Here is a 16,332-nt window from a genome sequence, read left to right as displayed (position 1 = left end):
AAAATGCATGCCAAGGCTTAAAGCAGCAACAACGCTACACATAAAAACTGATGATGGTGGAAAAATACACCGAAACGTATTTTGATTGATAGAGACAATAAATGACTTTTTTGCAGAGAAAAATGCATGCCAAGGCGTAAAGCAGCAACAACGCTACACATAAAAACTGATGATGGTGGAAAAGTACATCGAAACGTATTTTGATTGATAAATAGAGACAAAAAATTACTGAAACCCAGGAATGAATTTGATAATAGAAATTGTTAATTACACTTTTTTCAATTTTTCCATTGGTTCCATGGTGCATATGGGAATTACTTTCGGCAATTAATAACACTAACATTTCTTTAGTGATCTGTTTTGGAGTTGGGCTATTCTCATTCTGAACACCCCATTTAATATAGGTAAACACTTAATAATTGAGGGGTTGTTTCTTCTTGAAAATTGGGTCGAAGACAAAACATTTTTCAATTATCCGTCCATCGGTCAAGAAACAATCACTTATACACTTAATGCTATATTTTTGGTAATAAACAATTGATAACTATAAATTCTAGAACTAAAAGGAGAAACCCTGAAACAAAGTGAGACAGTCTTACGATTTAAATGTGCACATTCTTATCAATAAATACAATTCCAATTTTTTCAGAACGAAATATGTAAAAACAGGTTTTTTAACTAAAAATGGAATAAAATTGCCACTAATCAATATAAAGTACATTAATATCTAGAAATCAGCATCAGTGGTAAAAACATTATCTCCGGCCTCGCCAGTAACACCTACTTTCTGGTATTCGCCGACCTTCTTTTCGAAAAAGTTGGTCTTGCCCTCTGTAGATATTATCGACATAAAATCGAACGGATTAGTGACATTATAAACCTTTTCACAACCGAGTTCCATTAGCAGTCGGTCAGCCACAAATTCTATGTACTGGCACATGAGCTTGCAGTTCATCCCGATAAGACTAACAGGCAGTGCATCCGACAGAAACTCCTGTTCGATAACAACTGCATCTCGAATAATGCCCGTCACTCTTTCTTTGGAGGGTTTTTGAACGAGATAGGAGAATAGTAAACAGGCAAAGTCACAATGCAATCCTTCGTCTCTGGAGATCAGTTCATTTGAAAATGTCAGGCCGGGCATCAAGCCGCGTTTCTTAAGCCAGAAGATCGAAGCAAAGCTGCCAGAGAAAAATATTCCTTCGACAGCTGCGAAAGCGACGATTCTCTCTCCAAATGTGGACGTCTTGGAGCTGATCCACTTAAGCGCCCAGTCCGCTTTCCTCCTTACACAGGGAAGTGTTTCAATTGCGTTAAACAAGAAACTTTTCTGAACAGGATCGCTGATGTAGGTCTCAATCAGCATGCTGTACATTTCAGAGTGAATATTTTCGATGGCTATTTGAAACCCATAGAAACATCTAGCCTCGGTTACTTGCACTTCCTGGCTGAATCGTTCCACAAGATTTTCGTTCACAATGCCATCAGATGCTGCGAAAAAGGCCAGCACATGCGATATGAAGTGCCTTTCATTGTTTGTCAGCTTATTCCAATGATCGAGGTCTTGAGATAGGTCCACTTCTTCCGTGGTCCAAAACGAGGCTTCCGCTTTCTTGTACTTTTCCCAGATGTCTGGATATTGAATGGGGAAGATGACAAACCGTCTGGGGTTTTCCCTAAGCAGCGGCTCTAGTTCAGGATCAAACTCTTGATAGTCCTGTCCATCCTGAATGGGCATAGCTTTTTTCCCATTTGCTTCATCTATGATATTGGATTTGCTCGGTGATAGAACAATGCGTTTCACATTGATAGTGAGGGGCTTTAGGTCACCAAGTTCGTTTTCTTTTCCAAAAGCAGGCATGGTGCAGAGATCTATAAAGAAATAGGTAAGGCTAACGGAAAACTACAGCAGTCCCACAAGAGAATACCTGCAGTACTAGCTTACCTGTAACGTAGTAGTCGCAGAGCAATATAATCCAAAGAAAACGCCCCAAATTGTTTCTTAAAACCAACGTGCCGCACTAGAAACCTCAAACTAATTATATTATGACCAGACTGCCGCCAAAACAGGGTTTTTGACAAGTTAAGGCACAAATGAGCAAAGTAAACAATATGAGCGACTGGAAGTGAATCACTGTTTGCTATATTCAATCACAAGCGAAAGACGAGGAGAACAAGTTAACAGTTAGTCATTTGCCTATCAAACAACTGAACCAATATGGAGCTGAATTTGGCGGCAAACAAACTTTATTCCGATGGATTTGATTTCGATCTCTCACCAAGAGCCTACTGCATAGGAGCTATACAGTTTCATTTAGATACATTTTCCTGAACTAAAAAGACTTTAAATTCATAAAAAATTAGATTATTAGGGTTAGGTTCATGGGACACTTTGGACAGGATCCTCACCTATAACCTAACATTTAAAGATAATTCTGAACCCATAAACATAAACAGAAAGTATTTCGTATTTCCACAATAAAAGACAATAGACTAACTAAGTACCCTTTGATAAAACCACAAAGCAAACTGTAAAATGTCTATTGTAAGTTCGTTGCAGCTGCTTCACGTGTACGATAGTGAATCATCAGAAGACGAAGTACCGGGCCCGCGGGTATCCACGAAAAGGTCTCTTAATGAGGACCGAGGACCGGAAAATTCGAAAAAACTATGTACAAGGTTTACATTAAACATCCCTGTTCTAATTGGCAATAATTATGGTCCTTGTAGACTGCCAGTTCCCGAACAATTCGTGGCGGAGAAGCCGGTCGAGCATATAGATGACCCCTGTTTGCACGATGGGAGAATTCGCACTATTCCACACGAGCGTGGATGTTGGGCTGTATTTGTTTACATTCCATGCAAGTGGTTCAAGCGAGCCATGTAAATTACCCGCTAATTTATGTAGTTTCAGTTACCGAAACGTCAGGCGTGAGAGAATTATGTTCCTTTATCAAAGAACTAGTGCCAGACCGTCTCAACTTGCATGTTTCGAACGAGTTTCACATCAGTCTTTCAAAAATCTTGGTCATCAAATTCCATTGGATCAGTTCATTTGTGCAGACTCTAAAGGATAGGATAAACCCGTTCAAAAAGTACTAATCACTGCCGGGTTGCTGTTATCCAACGGTTATCTCCTGCAATATTTGCAGATTTTTTATTCTATTTGATGGCTTAAAAGTCTACTGCAATGAGGAGAAGACCAGAACTTTTATCAGCCTGGAAATTCGATGCGGACACAACACGCTTGTTCAACTGGTTGATGCAGTGGACCGATGCTTGGACGACTTTGAGCTACCCACTTTCTATAAAGTGAGCATTTTATTCACCATTTGAAACGTGAGCAGAATGTTTATGTTTTAGAATCCATCTTTTCACATGAGCATCGCTTGGTGTGCTGATGATAAGCAAGAGGAACTGGAACCATATCTAGCACAATTCAGCGACAAGCTTGAAGAGCTAAAAGAGGCTTTTGATCAAGATAACTGGTATCTGTTTGCTGAGCTCATAATGTGCAAGGTGGGAAATAAGATTTTCCAATTTACATTACAATAGATTTAATTCAGGAAAAATTAGTGCATCTCATCACATTTTGCCACTAGCCCTAAAAGAGAACTTTGTAATGCAGCTGAATACATTTGAGTCGTTTTCTATGTATACCTTCGACTACACGTTCAATGGCCTTAACCACCGGTGAATCAGGCACTTCTTCGAAGAAGTTTTTCCCTTCATCACTACATTTGGCTATTTTCGGGTCCAGCGGCAAACTTCCCAAAAACGGAATGGTCAGGTCTTCACACATTTTCTTGGCGCCTCCTGTTGTAGGTTTAAATATTTGGGAGGATTTCTGGAAATTCAAGCATCAATCCCTGACCAGAATCTGATATAAAGGGATTTACTTGGCAGCAGGGGCAAATAAATTCGGCCATATTCTCCACCACTCCCAAGATATTTATCTTCGATTTCCTGCAAAAGTCGATTTCCTTTCTCACATCTAATAGAGCAACTTCCTGGGGAGTTGTAACGATTACAGCCCCAGTTAAGTCCGCTTGCGATAAGTAGGTTATAGCCGAAAGATGTTCATCCGATGTTCCTGAAACACGCCTTTGCCATAAACGAGAAAATATGACTTAGTAGCCTAAACCTGGAGGTGTATCCATTAACAAGTAGTCCAAACTGCCCCAATCCACCTGACTTAGAAACTGCCTGATCATTCCGTTCTTTTTGGGGCCTCTCCAGATGATTGCGGAGTCTGGCGAGTCCAAAAGAAACCCTATTGACATAACGGAAAGGTTGTCGTCCACATACTAAAAATTCAAAAACACTTTAAACGGATTCTAGTATTGATTTGGATGACTTACCACTGGAGACCAACCGGAGCCCGATTGGTGTACTTGTTCATCAAGGACGCCTAAAACTCTTGGCTGCGATGGACCGCAAATGTCTATGTCTAATACGGCAATCTAAAAAACAAATTTATTTGAAATTACCGATAGAGCAATCAATATTAGAGCTGGAATATTATCATTAGTCAACACCCTGGGACTGTATGTGCCGATTCATGTGGTTGCAAGTACAACTATGAGAATCTCAAGGGAGCGCCTGTAACTAGCCAGGTTTGTGATTAAATAATATCGCTTGCCCAATTGCAGGAAAGATCAGTTATACTTTACATCAGCAACAATTGTCCCATAAAATTTTCAGCTCAGAAACCATATTCTGATAAAGGGTTTGGGACAGAATTAATATAACTATGATCTTTGGCCATGAGAAGGAGCAGATACAACCGAGTAAGTTTCTCACATTTTTTTCACTATCACTAGCAGCTAGAGCCCTGCTGAGAAGGGCAGTGACGGTGCTTTTCCCAACCCCGCCTTTCCCTGAGAGGACCAGTATCTTGTTTTTTACTGCCTGTAAGCTAAAAAGATGCGCAAATGCTTAGAACCTATGTATTATCCTTTTGAGTCATAGTCACCTTTCTTTTACTTGAGCTATTCCAGGATCTGGTCCTTTTGGAGCAGTAGAGCAAATATTCTGGTTGGGACAGCCGGCGCAAGCTGATGCCTTGCCAGCCTGGTCACTTTCAGTCCCAGGACAATCTGGAACATTGAGCATTCTTCCGAATAATGTTCACTTTGGAGTGATATGCGAAAACTTAAAAAGCAAAAGCATACTTACGTTCAGGGGCCGTCTCCGGCTTAACCACAGCACTTGCCATAATGTAAAGAGAATCACAGGCTAATTATTAGTTTTACCTCCGGTTTTAATCATTTATTTGTTTACGTCTCGTCCTAAACGTTTGAAGGTTTCAGGTTAAGTTTCCTTCTCCGTTTGGCGTTTAAATTACACTTCCTGTTGCGTAGGCCAATAGTTTGATAATCTGTGGCGTCTATCAATACTACATTAACCTCACTTTGGTCTCATCGGTCTCATCTTATTTACTTTTGGCATGTTTATTTCTAATTTCCATTTTAAGTCAATAATAATCTAATCTTAAAATGTACTTAAATCATACTACTGATAATTGAAATGCAATGTTTGCCCGGTTTTTCGGCTTCTTCGTCAGAACACACAGTCGGGTTGAGATGGCAAAAATTAAGACTTTTGCTTTTATCGACCTGGAAACAACCGGTTTGCCCTCAATGGAGCTCAACAGAACGAAAATCACCGAGCTGACGATACTGGCGATCCAAGCTGACCACTTGGAACTGGGGTGTTTGCCCCGAGTCCAGAACAAGTTGACTTTGTGCTTCAATCCCAGAAAACTAGTCAGTTATGATAGTGAAAGAATTACCGGTAATTGCACTATTAACAACAGAGCAATGTTCCTTCAGTCGAAGCATTCACAATGTGTTGTAGGGCTTTCAAACGAAGCCCTGGAGTACTTGAGCCCTTTCAGTGAGGGTACCGTGACGGCCCTCAATGAGTTCCTCAAGCACAACCCGACGCCGATTTGCCTGGTGGCACACAACGGCAATAAGTTTGACTACCCCATTTTGAGGACGGAGATTGACAAGAAAGGACAGAAGTTGCTTGATGGTAGGACCAAACCAAAGTCCCGTGAAAGTGGCTAATATTTGGGGCTTTTAGGTGTTGTATGCGTGGATTCGTTGGAGGCCTTTCGGCAGCTGGACGTCGCATCACCTGAGCCAACAGCGCAGCCCGAGCCTGCAGCTGTTCCCTTAGAGTTTCGAGACGACTTTGACGCCCTGTTGTGCAAAGCGGCGGATGAGTGTGACGCCCGACCTCGGGCGGGGTTGAAACGGGCACTGGAGCTACAGAAAGTCAATGAAACCACGCCGCATCGGTCTGATGAAAGATTGGGATCGGGGGACTTACTTGACGAAAAGGCGAAGGAGTCGTTCAGTGAACGTGTCACATCCAAAAGACCGAAGCTGGTCAATTCCCGCAAGAAACTAGACTTTGGGTAAGTGTTTTCACTCATGCAGAGCATTCTGAAGGCGCACTTGCCTGAAATATTTAAGATTAATACCGCTGTTCGATATTTGATCGTGAAGCTGATTTTGTTAAATTACTTGTTTTAGTTAGTAAAGTCGGCAATGTACTAAAACGTTCGTTTAAATCCCAGTTTAGACGTGCTTGTTCATTTTACCTGGTTTACGCGGTATTTTTAATTATCTTTTGTTACTCTTTGATGGGCAGGATCCATTAGCATTAATGTTTGGCTTTGTAATTAATAAAATTTTGAAATATTTTACTCTCCTTTGTAGGCGTGACATTTGGTTCTTGTATGGTGCATTGATGAGTTTATTCGGTCTTTTATAGAGTGAGCTACAAGCTAGAAGACGTGTACCAGAGGCTGACCAATAAAGTAGCTGAAAATGCCCATCAGGCGGAAAAAGACGTGATTATGCTGGCGCTAAGTGCGGCAAGTCTGGGCGAGCGGTTTGTGAACTGGGCTAATGAACATTCGCGAATGTTCGTGGACATTCCCATGATGGTGCCAGGAAAGAGAATTGGAACGTAATACGGGTAGGCCGAAAAATGAGTGTTTTGTGACTTTTTTTTGAATATACACGGTTTTATCTATTGCAAGGGTGAGTTTGGCAACAAAACAGATCCAGATCCGTTGGGTAATGGGTGAAATTACAGATTCTCGGGCAATTTTATAGTGTAGTTAATCACCGGTGAGTAACTAAACTAGAAAATTACCCGAATTCGCGTATTTGGCGTCAACCACCAATCCCCCAAATAAAACGCCAGCGGCTTCGCTGATTTTACTTTTAGAAGACTAAATAATATACTTAATTCACATTAATAATAGAACGAATAGCATTAGTGAAAAATCAGTCGTTTTTGCCAACATTCGTCCGCTCATCTGCTGGATGTGATTTGGAGCCGCTCTCCTGGTCCACGTACATCTGCAATTTAAAAGGTCCGCCTATACTCAACTGAGGGTTGGGGCGCGGCGGCTACACACCTGGAGGTTTCTGAGCTCGTGCATGGCAGCGCTGCCCTCAGAAGAGGCCAGCGAAGCCGATAGCGGCGAAGAGTGCTGAGGGCTGAGCCCTCCAGCCGCTGTGGTGGTGGTGGATGAGGCCTGCACTTCGTGACAGCTGGATGTGTCCGGCGAATGAGTGCGGCGGCGGGCCGCCTCCAGCTCCAGTCTTTGGCGCAGCTCCAAAAGGCGCTCCTCTAGTGTGCGATTGATCGCCAGTTGCGTTTGATACTTGCTCTCCACAGCCTGGAAAATCATCCAATTGTTCAGTTAGGTTGCGGTGGGTTTTTTCCCGTCAACACTCACCTCTACCATTGACTCGCGCTCCTCATTCACTGCGGCCAGGAGGCGTTTCTGGTTTGCTATTGTTTCGTCTTTGGCGCTGGCCGCATGCTCCTGGTCGTTGATTCGCGCCCTGAACACCTCAATTGTGATGGTTTTGGTCTCGATCACTCGCTGCAGGACTACGGAGGAAACCCATCAAGCACCCACCCCACTTAGTAGCAATGAGTACCTTTCACTTCCTCTCGATAGGTTTCTGAGAGCTGGCGCAGCTCCTCCTCGGTCTGCCTCTTGGAAGACAACTGATCCAGTTTCTCGCGGTACTTGATGTGCAGCTCGCCCATCAGCAGCAGCTCGCCGTTGACGCGCTGCAGCTCCTGTTTCAGTTTTTCGCCCGCCAGCGCCTGTTCTCTTGCCACCTAGTGATAGTTGGGTGAGAAACCGGCAAGCAATAAAGGGCTGGGATATTCACCTTGCCTTCGGCAAGGGCGTCCAATAGGACAGCCTCGGCCTGCTGTCTTTCCTTATCCACGTGATTACACTTCGTCTTGTAGTTGACGATGTCCGATTCCAGCTTCCGATTGCTCTCCCGGAGAATGCTGTTCTCATCAGTCAAGTTCTTGCACTAGAAGGTTTCATCAGGGCCAACGCATGGACAGCAATCATCACTTACCTTGTCCTCCATGTAATGCATAGTGCTGGTCAGCGTCGTTTGCTCGTCCATCATTTCTCTTCGGTAGTCCTCCAGCTGTTTGCGCAGGTCGTCGATTTCCTTCTGTTTCAGCTGCACTTGGTCTCTCTAAATCGACACATTACGGCACTTTGGCACGCAGATTGGAGTTTCACTCAACTTACCAAGGCCGAATTGTACTCCTCCAGCAGTCTGGTGTTCTTGGCATCGGAAAGGAGCCTCCGATTGCGGTAGGCATGCGTCTCTCGACGGTGCCGCTCAAAGAGAAACTGCTGATAGATCAGCTGCAGCTGATCCTTCAGCGCGTTGTTACTGTCCACTGTGGCCACACAGTTCTCAATGTATCTAGAACGAGTGGCAGCCTTGAAACAACACGCCTTGCCTAAGGCTCGCAGTAAATTTGCTTTTATTCGAACAAAAGGTGTAGTTTTTATGAATTGTTGAAGATGATTTGAGCGACTTGGTCAATTTTGCACTGTCGTGCTTCACCTTCCGTAAGGCTCGCCTTGGGTTTCATTCGGAAAAATGCTTAGTCCCCCTGGATTAATGAATTTTGTGACCTACTTGTCCAAGATGTCGTAGAGGGAAGGCTTGTAGGGCTCCATCCCCTGGTGGAGGGCTGGCGCAGGACTGGGGGTGGAGCTGGGCCTCATTTCCGGCGCCTCCTCCTTGAGGGAGGGGAATATGTTGAGGAAGAGATGCTCGTAGGGCATCGGCCAGAACACTTCGGTCTGCGTGGCCGAGCTGGTAACCGGGAAATTCTGCAACAAGCCATCAAAAAGTCGGTTTAGAGAGAACGAAATCATGTGCAGGTTTACCATTTTCTTTGCCTTCATGTCCAGACCGTTGGAGTGAGTCGACGCCTGGTCACCAGACAACGTCTCCTCGTCCGTCTCGTAGAAGGGGCGGCTCTTGTTGCCCTTCGCGGGCACATGCGGGCTCTTTTTCATGTCAGGGCAGGAGTTGGCGCGCCTCACCGTCAAATTCGTCGTCGCAAACGAGATTCCTATTTTGCCTCATTAGCGGCTTTGTTCATTTATATTAGCGGTTTAATTACCATTTCCCGGGCTGCTGCCCGTGGAAGTTTCCACTCGATCCGGCTCAGTGTTGCACTGGCTGTGGTAGCGATAGCGGCGAATTCTCTTCTTGAAGTTATCAATGGACTTGGAGTTGGGCATGTGCAGGCCCCCGACCGCACAGGGCGAGCCCTGCTCGACTTCCTCCCCGTCCTTCGCGCCTGATAATTAACCAAATACAATATGATACCTAATCGTCTTTACAGTTCAGGCGCTTACTCTCCTCAAAGTCCGCCCTTTTCCTGGTTACGCTCAGCCTGCCGGCCGAGCTGGAAATAGTGCACACCTCCTCGTCCTCCTGACTGATGGGCGAGTCCAATCGCTGCCGATTCGACTGGTCCGAGTTGATAATCTTCAAAGGACTGCTAGGAGGCGGCTTGGCGCCGCCCAACCCATCGCCGCCCTATAGACAAGCGCAGCGTAACCAACCAGGTAGGTGCATAGCCAATCAAAACTGACTCCCCAAATCACCGAGACTCACCTGCGTGGCGTGGCGCTCTTGCGACAGCTTATGCGCCAAATGTTGGCTGATTGAGGCAAAGCCCGTATTGGCCGCGGGAAAAACGAAAAGCGACGGCTCCTTCCGCATCGGCGACGAAGGCACGCTATTGGTCGGCGTGGTACTGAGGGCGAATCCGCTCGAATTGCTTCGAAACGAAGTCAGCGCGCGTGCCACGTTTGTTTTTGTCAAAATTTGCGGACCGGGATTGGTAGTGAAGTCCTGAAAGCGTAGGCGTGGCGTGATTGATGAATGACGGCCGAAACGAGGAGATAATCCTTAATCCAAACAGGCGCAAAGCAAACAAAACACCGAACAACACCCGGGTAGTGGGGGCAGAAGTTACGACTTACCCGTATGGGAGTGGTTTCGGGCGTGGCCTCTATGGCAGCTTCAGGCGGCGAGCCTTCTTGACTGAGCGGGTAGTTGACTCGATTGATCAGCGCCTAGAAAACCACATTTTTATCTTGGCATTTTAGTGGTCACATCCTTTACCGGTCGTTGCCGATGGGCGTCGCCCATCGGCAAAGGATGCACCACTTGGAACATCTGGCTGGGCGAGAAAAACGACCCCTCATTCCCAGACATTTGCAAAGAGGCCAGGCTGCGGATGTTCTGCTGATGGTAGGCCGCATCTGCAATAATAACCCGTTTATAATGGGCTTTCCTTCAAATTGGGCGCATCCACCATTCGATGTAGAACCACCCATTGAATTCATCGTGCCCGATCTAGAGCGGAACTCTGTGGTGTTCTGGCAAGTGTCGTGCGGGCAGCGATCCGTGATGTCCAGACTGAACCGTTCGCACTCCACTATAACGTCGTGCACCCCCATTTTCTTCCACCTAAAACCCAAGAGTCACTTAGGAGATCAGTCATATAACCAGTCGGCAAACTGGCCTTTCCGTCGTAGTTTCGCTTTCTTTCGAAGTAGTCACCAGCGATGGGTGCATCTTCACAGTGTCCATCATGGGCTGAAACATCAGCAAATTATTGCCACTACCACGCAGGCAAGTAAGGGGGGGTACCTTAATGGTGTGGTAGAAAACTGGGTTGTTGCGGTCCTTAAAGTGGCTCTTCAGGTAGCAGAGGAAGTTGCAGGGGTACATGCCGTAGAGGCGCAGGAACAGAGCGTACAGCGCCACTTGGAGGTGGATCATTTGGTCTTCGCCCAGTTTTCCGGGCACGTTGGAGTTCCAAGCCGCCAGGCGCCTACAAAAAAATTAAAACCTCCACCACACGGTTTCCCGCATAAACCTGCCACTGACCGGAAAATATCAAAAATCTCCTCTAAGTAGTGCTCGCCAATGCTCGAAGGGAACATGGGCAGGAGAACGATCAGGATCAGCAGGGCACTGATCAGCGGCAACAGCTCAGTTTCGTTCTGCAAAAACGCGAGGTTTCAAACTAACCCAGGCAATTCAGCAACGACTTGCCTTAAGAAAATTCAGCAACTCCCTAAACAGGACATGCTCAGGAAGTGTTATCAGCCAGGTGGGTTGGCTTCTGGCAATATGCCCCAGCAGGGTGAGGGCCTGAATGCGCACCTTTAGGTCGGTTTTGCGGCTTTTGATGGACTCGCATAGTCTGAAACAGGAAGGCTACTGCTCAAACGGCCACGGATTCTGGCAGGACTGACCTGTCGAAGAGGAACTGCTGATGGGGTTCGCGTAGAGTGATAATCACCTCCATGCAGCGCACAGAGTTGCTGGACAAGTAATAATCGTAGAGCCCGTTGATCAGCCAGGACTCGTGAACTGAAAGGGGAACATCCATCAGTTGAATGATGTTTTCAACTTTGATGGCAAACCGCTCTGACCTTTGGAGAACTGTTCCCGAATGCTGTGCTTGATGTTCTCCACCACTTCCTTGTTGCCCGACTCCAGTTTCTCGAAGAAATTGTCGGGGTGAGACATCGTGCGAGCGCTGAGAGGATAAAAGGCGATTCAAGCAGCAAACTCCCGCAGGTTAGAATTTGAGCTGGGCATGTTGGGTAGATGGCTGGATGGTTACTGATTCAGCTGCACGTCTACAAATGAACAAGTTCAACCAATGCCTTCGCACCTAATCGCGGAAATAATTAAAAACGTCTTGAAGCAACAAAGCGTTGCAAGCAAACGTTAACTGCATTTAAATAACGGATAATTAGGTGCTTTTAGGGGTTCATTATCGGAAAATATCCCTGCTAAATCTGTTGCGGTCAGTTTAATAGCGATATTTTCGAGGGAATTGCGAAAATTACCTACGGAAAGGGAGATTGCTTCGCACCCGGACGATATCTGTCAAAAACAAGTCCGAGTTCGGGGCGAACAGCTGATCGTTGTTCTGACAACCACAGCACCGTCCAGTGCCCTAATATACCTTCCCTCGTCTATCCTGGATAATCATCAGCTAATTTTTGTTGTTATCCTTGTTGGTGCGCTTAGCGCGAATCATCGACCAATAGTAGAACTGTCTTTGTCTAGCTTACAGATGATTTTCCAGATTAATTGTTTAATGTTTGCTTTATATATCTATTTTGATTTTCTAATATTGGCTAAAAATTGATAAATATTTTCAACACTCAGCTAGATTTTTTTACGGCCCGTGTTATTATTCTAAAATACCCTCAGTCATAACGAGTTATTTGGAGACAAAGATGCAACGTATTTACTAACTCTAAACTGGGGATTTTGGTATCATCGATTGGTAACCTTTCCATTGCGGCTCGCCATTTTGTTCAGTACTTAGAATAGCCAGAGACAAGTAAGGTTTCTTCTCCATTTTGGTGAAATGCGTTTGTGCAAATCGAAAACGGCGAATGCGCTGATTTTCCACGTTGGTGATGAAAATTTTATGAAAGTGTTGTTAAGTGTGAGGTGATTAATGTGAACGTGTTATTTGTGATTCTCCATTATTATGGATTTGGGTATAAAGCAGCTAACCAGGACAGCTTGACGACAAAATGGCGGATCCTCAAAAGCAGGTATTTCTAGTTTCATAATTTTACCTGCACAAATGCCTCAATTATGTAAATCTATTGCTGGTGAATTAGTCGTTTGAGGAGGATCATTTTTTGGCATTTTGTTGCGATCGAAAAAAGCAGGCTGGCTGTGAATTTGGCTTCACTCGAACATACCGATTTAACTTACATTAATTAATGAAGATTTGCGTAATTTTTCTCAAGATTTCTCAATATTCACGACATAAATCGGGCTAAGGATTTAATGGCATATCAGCCCTAAACACAACAAATATTAATAAACGATTTATTTAAAAAAAATTGGATGGAATTGACAAACGACCTAATAGTTAAACTAATACATAAATAGGATATGAATTGTTTAGTCTCTTACACAAAAATATAATCACAAATATTGTATATAATAAAACGTTTCAACAAAACAAAAAGGCCATCAAGGTAGTGTTAAATTACCTTTGAAAAGAGAGAATTTGAATAGAGCGTAAAACAAGCCGAGAGTATTTAGATTTTTCGCCTTGAAAACCTACTGTGAAGTGAAAACTGGAGCTGCACTCAATTACTTGACCTTTTGCTTCCTGAGCGTTTTGTTCGTGTTTTGGTCCACTTCGGGCAAATCTGACTCTTCAGTCTTCTTTGCTGAAAGCATACACTATAAGTATGTTGCTTGTACCACCTATTAACCGCTACTTACTTTTCTTTGGCTTGTCCTTCTTGGCAACTTTTGACTTAGGGACGGGCTGCACTGATGCAACAGTCTCGCGACTTCTGCTAATCTCCTGACTGATCACTTTGAAAATCAGGTACATTTGCAGCAAAATAATGCCGGCTAGAGCGGAAAATCGAATAGTGGGGGTGTTGAACTGGCCGGCTTTAATGTCCAGGCTCTGGTTTTCCAACAACGCTAACCCATACCATAAGGTCAAGACAGCTAGGATTATGCTGCCAAGTCGAGCGACTATTTGCAGGACTGTCGACGACAATCTAACCACTAGAAGTAGATTGATGAATGATTGATTACGGTGACGTTATTTGGGACGAACCTCTGGAGAACTTCTCCTCTTTGTCCACTGTTTGGAGCAGCTGCGCCAAATGGAAGACCCATTCGGCCAGATGGTGAAGCACCAGCAACACCAATAGAAGCCGGTTGAAGCTGGACAAGCAAAATTTGGGTTTAGCAACAGATTTTCGAATGTTTAACGCAAACACTTACTTGAGCGCATAGGGCACAGCGACCAGCACCAAGCCAGCCAGACTATGGAGAGCTTTATTTGTCCACTCCTCCTTCTTGACCTTTTGGAAATAGAGCTCGGGCAGCTCGTGCAAACTGTAGCTCAACTGGATCAATAGATACATTTTGAAAGTGAAATACATGGGAGCTGGATACTCGGACCATATTCGCGAAAAATCAGGAATGACGTGCTCCTTCAAGACTGCAATTTAATTGATCACCTGAAGACATATGCGGTTAGATCTAGACATTAGTCTTACCGATGTCCAGGCCCCAGATGGCTGATATTAGGTAGAAGGCAAACAGCTGGCCGCTAGTGGAGAATACAGCCAGCTTTGACTTGGAGAGGTGAAGTTTCTTAGTGATTTTATCCAATAGATATTCCTGGATGATGGCGTGCACGATCACGCAGATCAAGCTATAGAAGAAGACCACTGCGCTGTCTTTCAGTCCGGGCAAGTAAAGCGGCAGTTCTGTGGGTTTTTCGCCGGTCACATTATGATGTGCAATTATGAAAACTGATGCCAAAGGTGAAGTTGCCTGGAAAATAAGGCAACTTTAACTAAAACAAATCTGCGTTAATGCGACAGATTTAGTTGGTTGTAGAGCTCAGGAAGAGCAAGTGAAAGGGGCCCATATGTTGTCCATTTGACATTGTCCTAAGACAGTTGAAGCGCGCTGGGCAGAGGGCAGGCTCTCAGCAGAAGCATACAGTGTACTTGATCATATCCTGCCCTAGTTGGGGCTATTTATTATGGTGGAGGACCCCATTGGGCATTTAAGATTCACCGCTTAACTGACAGTGTTTCATTAACGGAATAATGAAAGGGTTGCTCACCTGCACCATCAGCCCTATAACAAACACCATGGCCACACAAGATACGATATCCGCATGATTTTGTATAACGAATTCATGACTTAGAATGGGCGGATTCTTGTTCGCAGATTTCCTCACTGGCTTGACCATTGTGGAATTATCGCAGTCCAATGGAACGGGCCTGACAACTGGTACCTTATGCCACGACCGAACACGTAATACACATCAACAAATCACTGTTGAAGGGGAATATTGAAAAATACCGCAACATTTGCCACGAAGTGACACGTTGTGACATGCCAAGTGACAACTGGTTTTGGCACACCCTTGCCACATTGTCGGGGTGTAAGGGAATTTTGTGTTTATTTGTGCTTTAAGAACATATATCAAGCAGTATGACGAATAAAAGTGTGGAAACGGTTAAAATCCACAATACACGCCACAATTCATACGGCCGTTTTTGCTATGAAGCGGATTGTAAATAGCATAAGGCAGGTGCTAGAAGTGGCTCGTAGGTGACGTCATCGGAGCGCAAGACATTATTTAAAAAATCTTTTAATAAAAAGTCAAAATAAATTTTGCAAAACATTAATTGTGTATACCCCTTTTGCTTACTTATGTTAAAAAGTTAATTTAATTTCGGAATAGTCCATTGATTACCTTCAACGTAACAGAAATATGAAAGGCTAGTGACAACGTCGCATTTTTGAGTTGACTTCATCTATATGCCGACTAAGGGCGACCACATACGCAAATTTGGGCTTCAAATCCGACGATCAAATAGGGTGGCATCAATTGATTTAAAAACAAAGTTGTCATCCTGATTGCTTTACTGTCTTATTATTTTATTGTCGTTTCCTATAGGACTACTTAGATTTTCGACTTTGCCATTTTTTAATTATCGTCTTTTACTGTCGGTTTCCAATAAGAACGCTCGTTTTTACATCATTCCAGAGATAACTAAATGGTCTTTATTCGAAGTTTCTCAAGAACCATTCGAGCCAGAGAATTCGTTTTGGCATCGTTGGATAGAGAATTGGATAGGGGGGGTCATGACCCCCCCCCCCTGGATCCGCCCTTGAGTGACTTGAGTGAAATATTGATTAAAAAAAGTCAATATCAGCAACATTAATATATTTAATCTAACCAATAAATTAATTAATAAACAGTGATGAAATAAAATAATTAAAACTTAACAAAACGAACGATAATTTGGCTGAGTAGCTAAGAAAGGTTCGTACAGTGCCAATCGTTATTCAAACACGGTTTTCCAGGTTTTTCCCCCCAAAAGTTAGCAACGGGCACCGTATCACCAAATCA

General features: G+C 44.2%; 6 protein-coding genes across 12 annotated transcripts; 2 read left to right on the top strand and 4 right to left on the bottom strand.

The window, feature by feature from the left end:
- Positions 1–504: 504 nt before the first annotated feature.
- On the bottom strand, positions 505–2,343 carry LOC109538900 (ribonucleoside-diphosphate reductase subunit M2 B). The gene is made up of 2 exons (XM_019906336.2): positions 1,946–2,343; positions 505–1,872 (listed from the first exon to the last, which is right to left on the bottom strand). Exon 2 carries the CDS (start codon positions 1,859–1,861, stop codon positions 728–730), a length of 1,134 nt encoding a protein of 377 aa, XP_019761895.1. The 5' UTR covers positions 1,862–1,872; positions 1,946–2,343; the 3' UTR covers positions 505–727.
- A 51-nt stretch (positions 2,344–2,394) lies between these two features.
- Positions 2,395–4,858, top strand: LOC109538904 (U6 snRNA phosphodiesterase 1). 3 transcript variants are annotated; one of them, XM_048669582.1, is made up of 6 exons: positions 2,407–2,679; positions 2,731–2,861; positions 2,909–3,095; positions 3,153–3,312; positions 3,364–3,519; positions 4,342–4,858. In XM_048669582.1, the coding sequence occupies exons 1-6, from the start codon at positions 2,537–2,539 to the stop codon at positions 4,345–4,347; spliced, it is 783 nt and encodes a 260-aa protein (XP_048525539.1). In that variant the 5' UTR covers positions 2,407–2,536; the 3' UTR covers positions 4,348–4,858. The 3 variants fall into 3 exon arrangements, with proteins under 3 accessions (XP_019761899.1, XP_048525539.1, XP_048525538.1); XM_019906340.2 differs by lacking the exon at positions 4,342–4,858 and having other exon boundaries at positions 2,395–2,679; positions 2,915–3,095; positions 3,364–3,657; XM_048669581.1 differs by lacking the exon at positions 4,342–4,858 and having other exon boundaries at positions 3,364–3,657.
- Positions 3,541–5,293, bottom strand: LOC109538901 (cytosolic Fe-S cluster assembly factor NUBP1 homolog). 2 transcript variants are annotated; one of them, XM_019906338.2, is made up of 8 exons: positions 5,179–5,293; positions 4,976–5,099; positions 4,804–4,918; positions 4,362–4,463; positions 4,145–4,307; positions 3,900–4,093; positions 3,661–3,847; positions 3,541–3,604 (listed from the first exon to the last, which is right to left on the bottom strand). In XM_019906338.2, the coding sequence occupies exons 1-8, from the start codon at positions 5,216–5,218 to the stop codon at positions 3,573–3,575; spliced, it is 957 nt and encodes a 318-aa protein (XP_019761897.2). In that variant the 5' UTR covers positions 5,219–5,293; the 3' UTR covers positions 3,541–3,572. The 2 variants fall into 2 exon arrangements, with proteins under 2 accessions (XP_019761897.2, XP_019761896.2); XM_019906337.2 differs by having other exon boundaries at positions 3,541–3,847.
- Positions 5,294–5,405: 112 nt separating this feature from the next.
- LOC109538902 lies at positions 5,406–7,056 on the top strand. Its single transcript, XM_019906339.2, has 4 exons — positions 5,406–5,796; positions 5,860–6,039; positions 6,091–6,427; positions 6,787–7,056. The coding sequence occupies exons 1-4, from the start codon at positions 5,535–5,537 to the stop codon at positions 6,986–6,988; spliced, it is 981 nt and encodes a 326-aa protein (XP_019761898.1). The 5' UTR covers positions 5,406–5,534; the 3' UTR covers positions 6,989–7,056.
- Positions 7,057–7,228: 172 nt separating this feature from the next.
- LOC109538899 (hamartin) lies at positions 7,229–12,357 on the bottom strand. 4 transcript variants are annotated; one of them, XM_019906332.2, is made up of 22 exons: positions 12,252–12,357; positions 11,825–12,034; positions 11,645–11,762; positions 11,442–11,592; positions 11,274–11,389; positions 11,034–11,217; positions 10,906–10,979; positions 10,696–10,850; positions 10,503–10,642; positions 10,361–10,453; positions 9,990–10,229; positions 9,728–9,911; positions 9,490–9,669; positions 9,251–9,438; positions 8,997–9,193; positions 8,597–8,777; positions 8,415–8,540; positions 8,214–8,366; positions 7,974–8,160; positions 7,766–7,923; positions 7,442–7,705; positions 7,229–7,382 (listed from the first exon to the last, which is right to left on the bottom strand). In XM_019906332.2, exons 2-22 carry the CDS (start codon positions 11,919–11,921, stop codon positions 7,308–7,310), a joined length of 3,261 nt encoding a protein of 1,086 aa, XP_019761891.1. In that variant the 5' UTR covers positions 11,922–12,034; positions 12,252–12,357; the 3' UTR covers positions 7,229–7,307. The 4 variants fall into 4 exon arrangements, with proteins under 4 accessions (XP_019761891.1, XP_019761889.1, XP_019761893.1 ...); XM_019906330.2 differs by having other exon boundaries at positions 12,248–12,355; XM_019906334.2 differs by having other exon boundaries at positions 9,263–9,438; positions 12,248–12,355.
- An 882-nt stretch (positions 12,358–13,239) lies between these two features.
- LOC109538913 (translocating chain-associated membrane protein 1) lies at positions 13,240–15,324 on the bottom strand. Its single transcript, XM_019906352.2, has 6 exons — positions 15,034–15,324; positions 14,456–14,735; positions 14,178–14,397; positions 14,008–14,117; positions 13,659–13,955; positions 13,240–13,603 (listed from the first exon to the last, which is right to left on the bottom strand). The coding sequence occupies exons 1-6, from the start codon at positions 15,160–15,162 to the stop codon at positions 13,524–13,526; spliced, it is 1,116 nt and encodes a 371-aa protein (XP_019761911.2). The 5' UTR covers positions 15,163–15,324; the 3' UTR covers positions 13,240–13,523.
- Between the last annotated feature and the right edge of the window lie 1,008 nt (positions 15,325–16,332).

The sequence above is a fragment of the Dendroctonus ponderosae genome, unplaced genomic scaffold, assembly GCF_020466585.1.
Source record: "Dendroctonus ponderosae isolate FM_Combo_2020 unplaced genomic scaffold, Dpon_F_20191213v2 Dpon_F_20191213_9, whole genome shotgun sequence".
NCBI lineage: Eukaryota > Metazoa > Arthropoda > Insecta > Coleoptera > Curculionidae > Dendroctonus > Dendroctonus ponderosae.
This window is presented reverse-complemented; position numbering and strand designations above follow the sequence as displayed.

Excerpts from the sequence above, each read along its gene's own strand:
- LOC109538901 (XM_019906337.2), bottom strand. The coding sequence starts at position 5,218 with ATGGCAAGTGCTGTGGTTAAGCCGGAGACGGCCCCTGAAC. Across the intron at positions 4,308-4,361 it reads GCTCCGGTTGGTCTCCAGTG|TATGTGGACGACAACCTTTC; the intron begins GTAAGTCATCCA and ends TTGAATTTTTAG. Across the intron at positions 4,094-4,144 it reads GTTAATGGATACACCTCCAG|GAACATCGGATGAACATCTT; the intron begins GTTTAGGCTACT and ends GGCGTGTTTCAG.
- LOC109538900 (XM_019906336.2), bottom strand. The coding sequence starts at position 1,861 with ATGCCTGCTTTTGGAAAAGAAAACGAACTTGGTGACCTAAAGCCCCTC.
- LOC109538902 (XM_019906339.2), top strand. The coding sequence starts at position 5,535 with ATGTTTGCCCGGTTTTTCGGCTTCTTCGTCAGAACACACAGTCGGGTT. Across the intron at positions 6,040-6,090 it reads AGGACAGAAGTTGCTTGATG|GTGTTGTATGCGTGGATTCG; the intron begins GTAGGACCAAAC and ends TGGGGCTTTTAG. Across the intron at positions 6,428-6,786 it reads CGCAAGAAACTAGACTTTGG|AGTGAGCTACAAGCTAGAAG; the intron begins GTAAGTGTTTTC and ends GGTCTTTTATAG.
- LOC109538899 (XM_019906332.2), bottom strand. The coding sequence starts at position 11,921 with ATGTCTCACCCCGACAATTTCTTCGAGAAACTGGAGTCGGGCAACAAG. Across the intron at positions 9,912-9,989 it reads AAGAGCGCCACGCCACGCAG|GGCGGCGATGGGTTGGGCGG; the intron begins GTGAGTCTCGGT and ends GCTTGTCTATAG. Across the intron at positions 8,161-8,213 it reads ACGCCCTTGCCGAAGGCAAG|GTGGCAAGAGAACAGGCGCT; the intron begins GTGAATATCCCA and ends AACTATCACTAG.
- LOC109538904 (XM_048669581.1), top strand. The coding sequence starts at position 2,537 with ATGTCTATTGTAAGTTCGTTGCAGCTGCTTCACGTGTACGATAGTGAA. Across the intron at positions 2,862-2,908 it reads TGTATTTGTTTACATTCCAT|TTTCAGTTACCGAAACGTCA; the intron begins GCAAGTGGTTCA and ends TAATTTATGTAG. Across the intron at positions 3,313-3,363 it reads AGCTACCCACTTTCTATAAA|AATCCATCTTTTCACATGAG; the intron begins GTGAGCATTTTA and ends TTTATGTTTTAG.
- LOC109538913 (XM_019906352.2), bottom strand. The coding sequence starts at position 15,162 with ATGGTCAAGCCAGTGAGGAAATCTGCGAACAAGAATCCGCCCATTCTA. Across the intron at positions 14,398-14,455 it reads CATCTGGGGCCTGGACATCG|TCTTGAAGGAGCACGTCATT; the intron begins GTAAGACTAATG and ends ATTAAATTGCAG. Across the intron at positions 14,118-14,177 it reads GCTGTGCCCTATGCGCTCAA|CTTCAACCGGCTTCTATTGG; the intron begins GTAAGTGTTTGC and ends TTGCTTGTCCAG.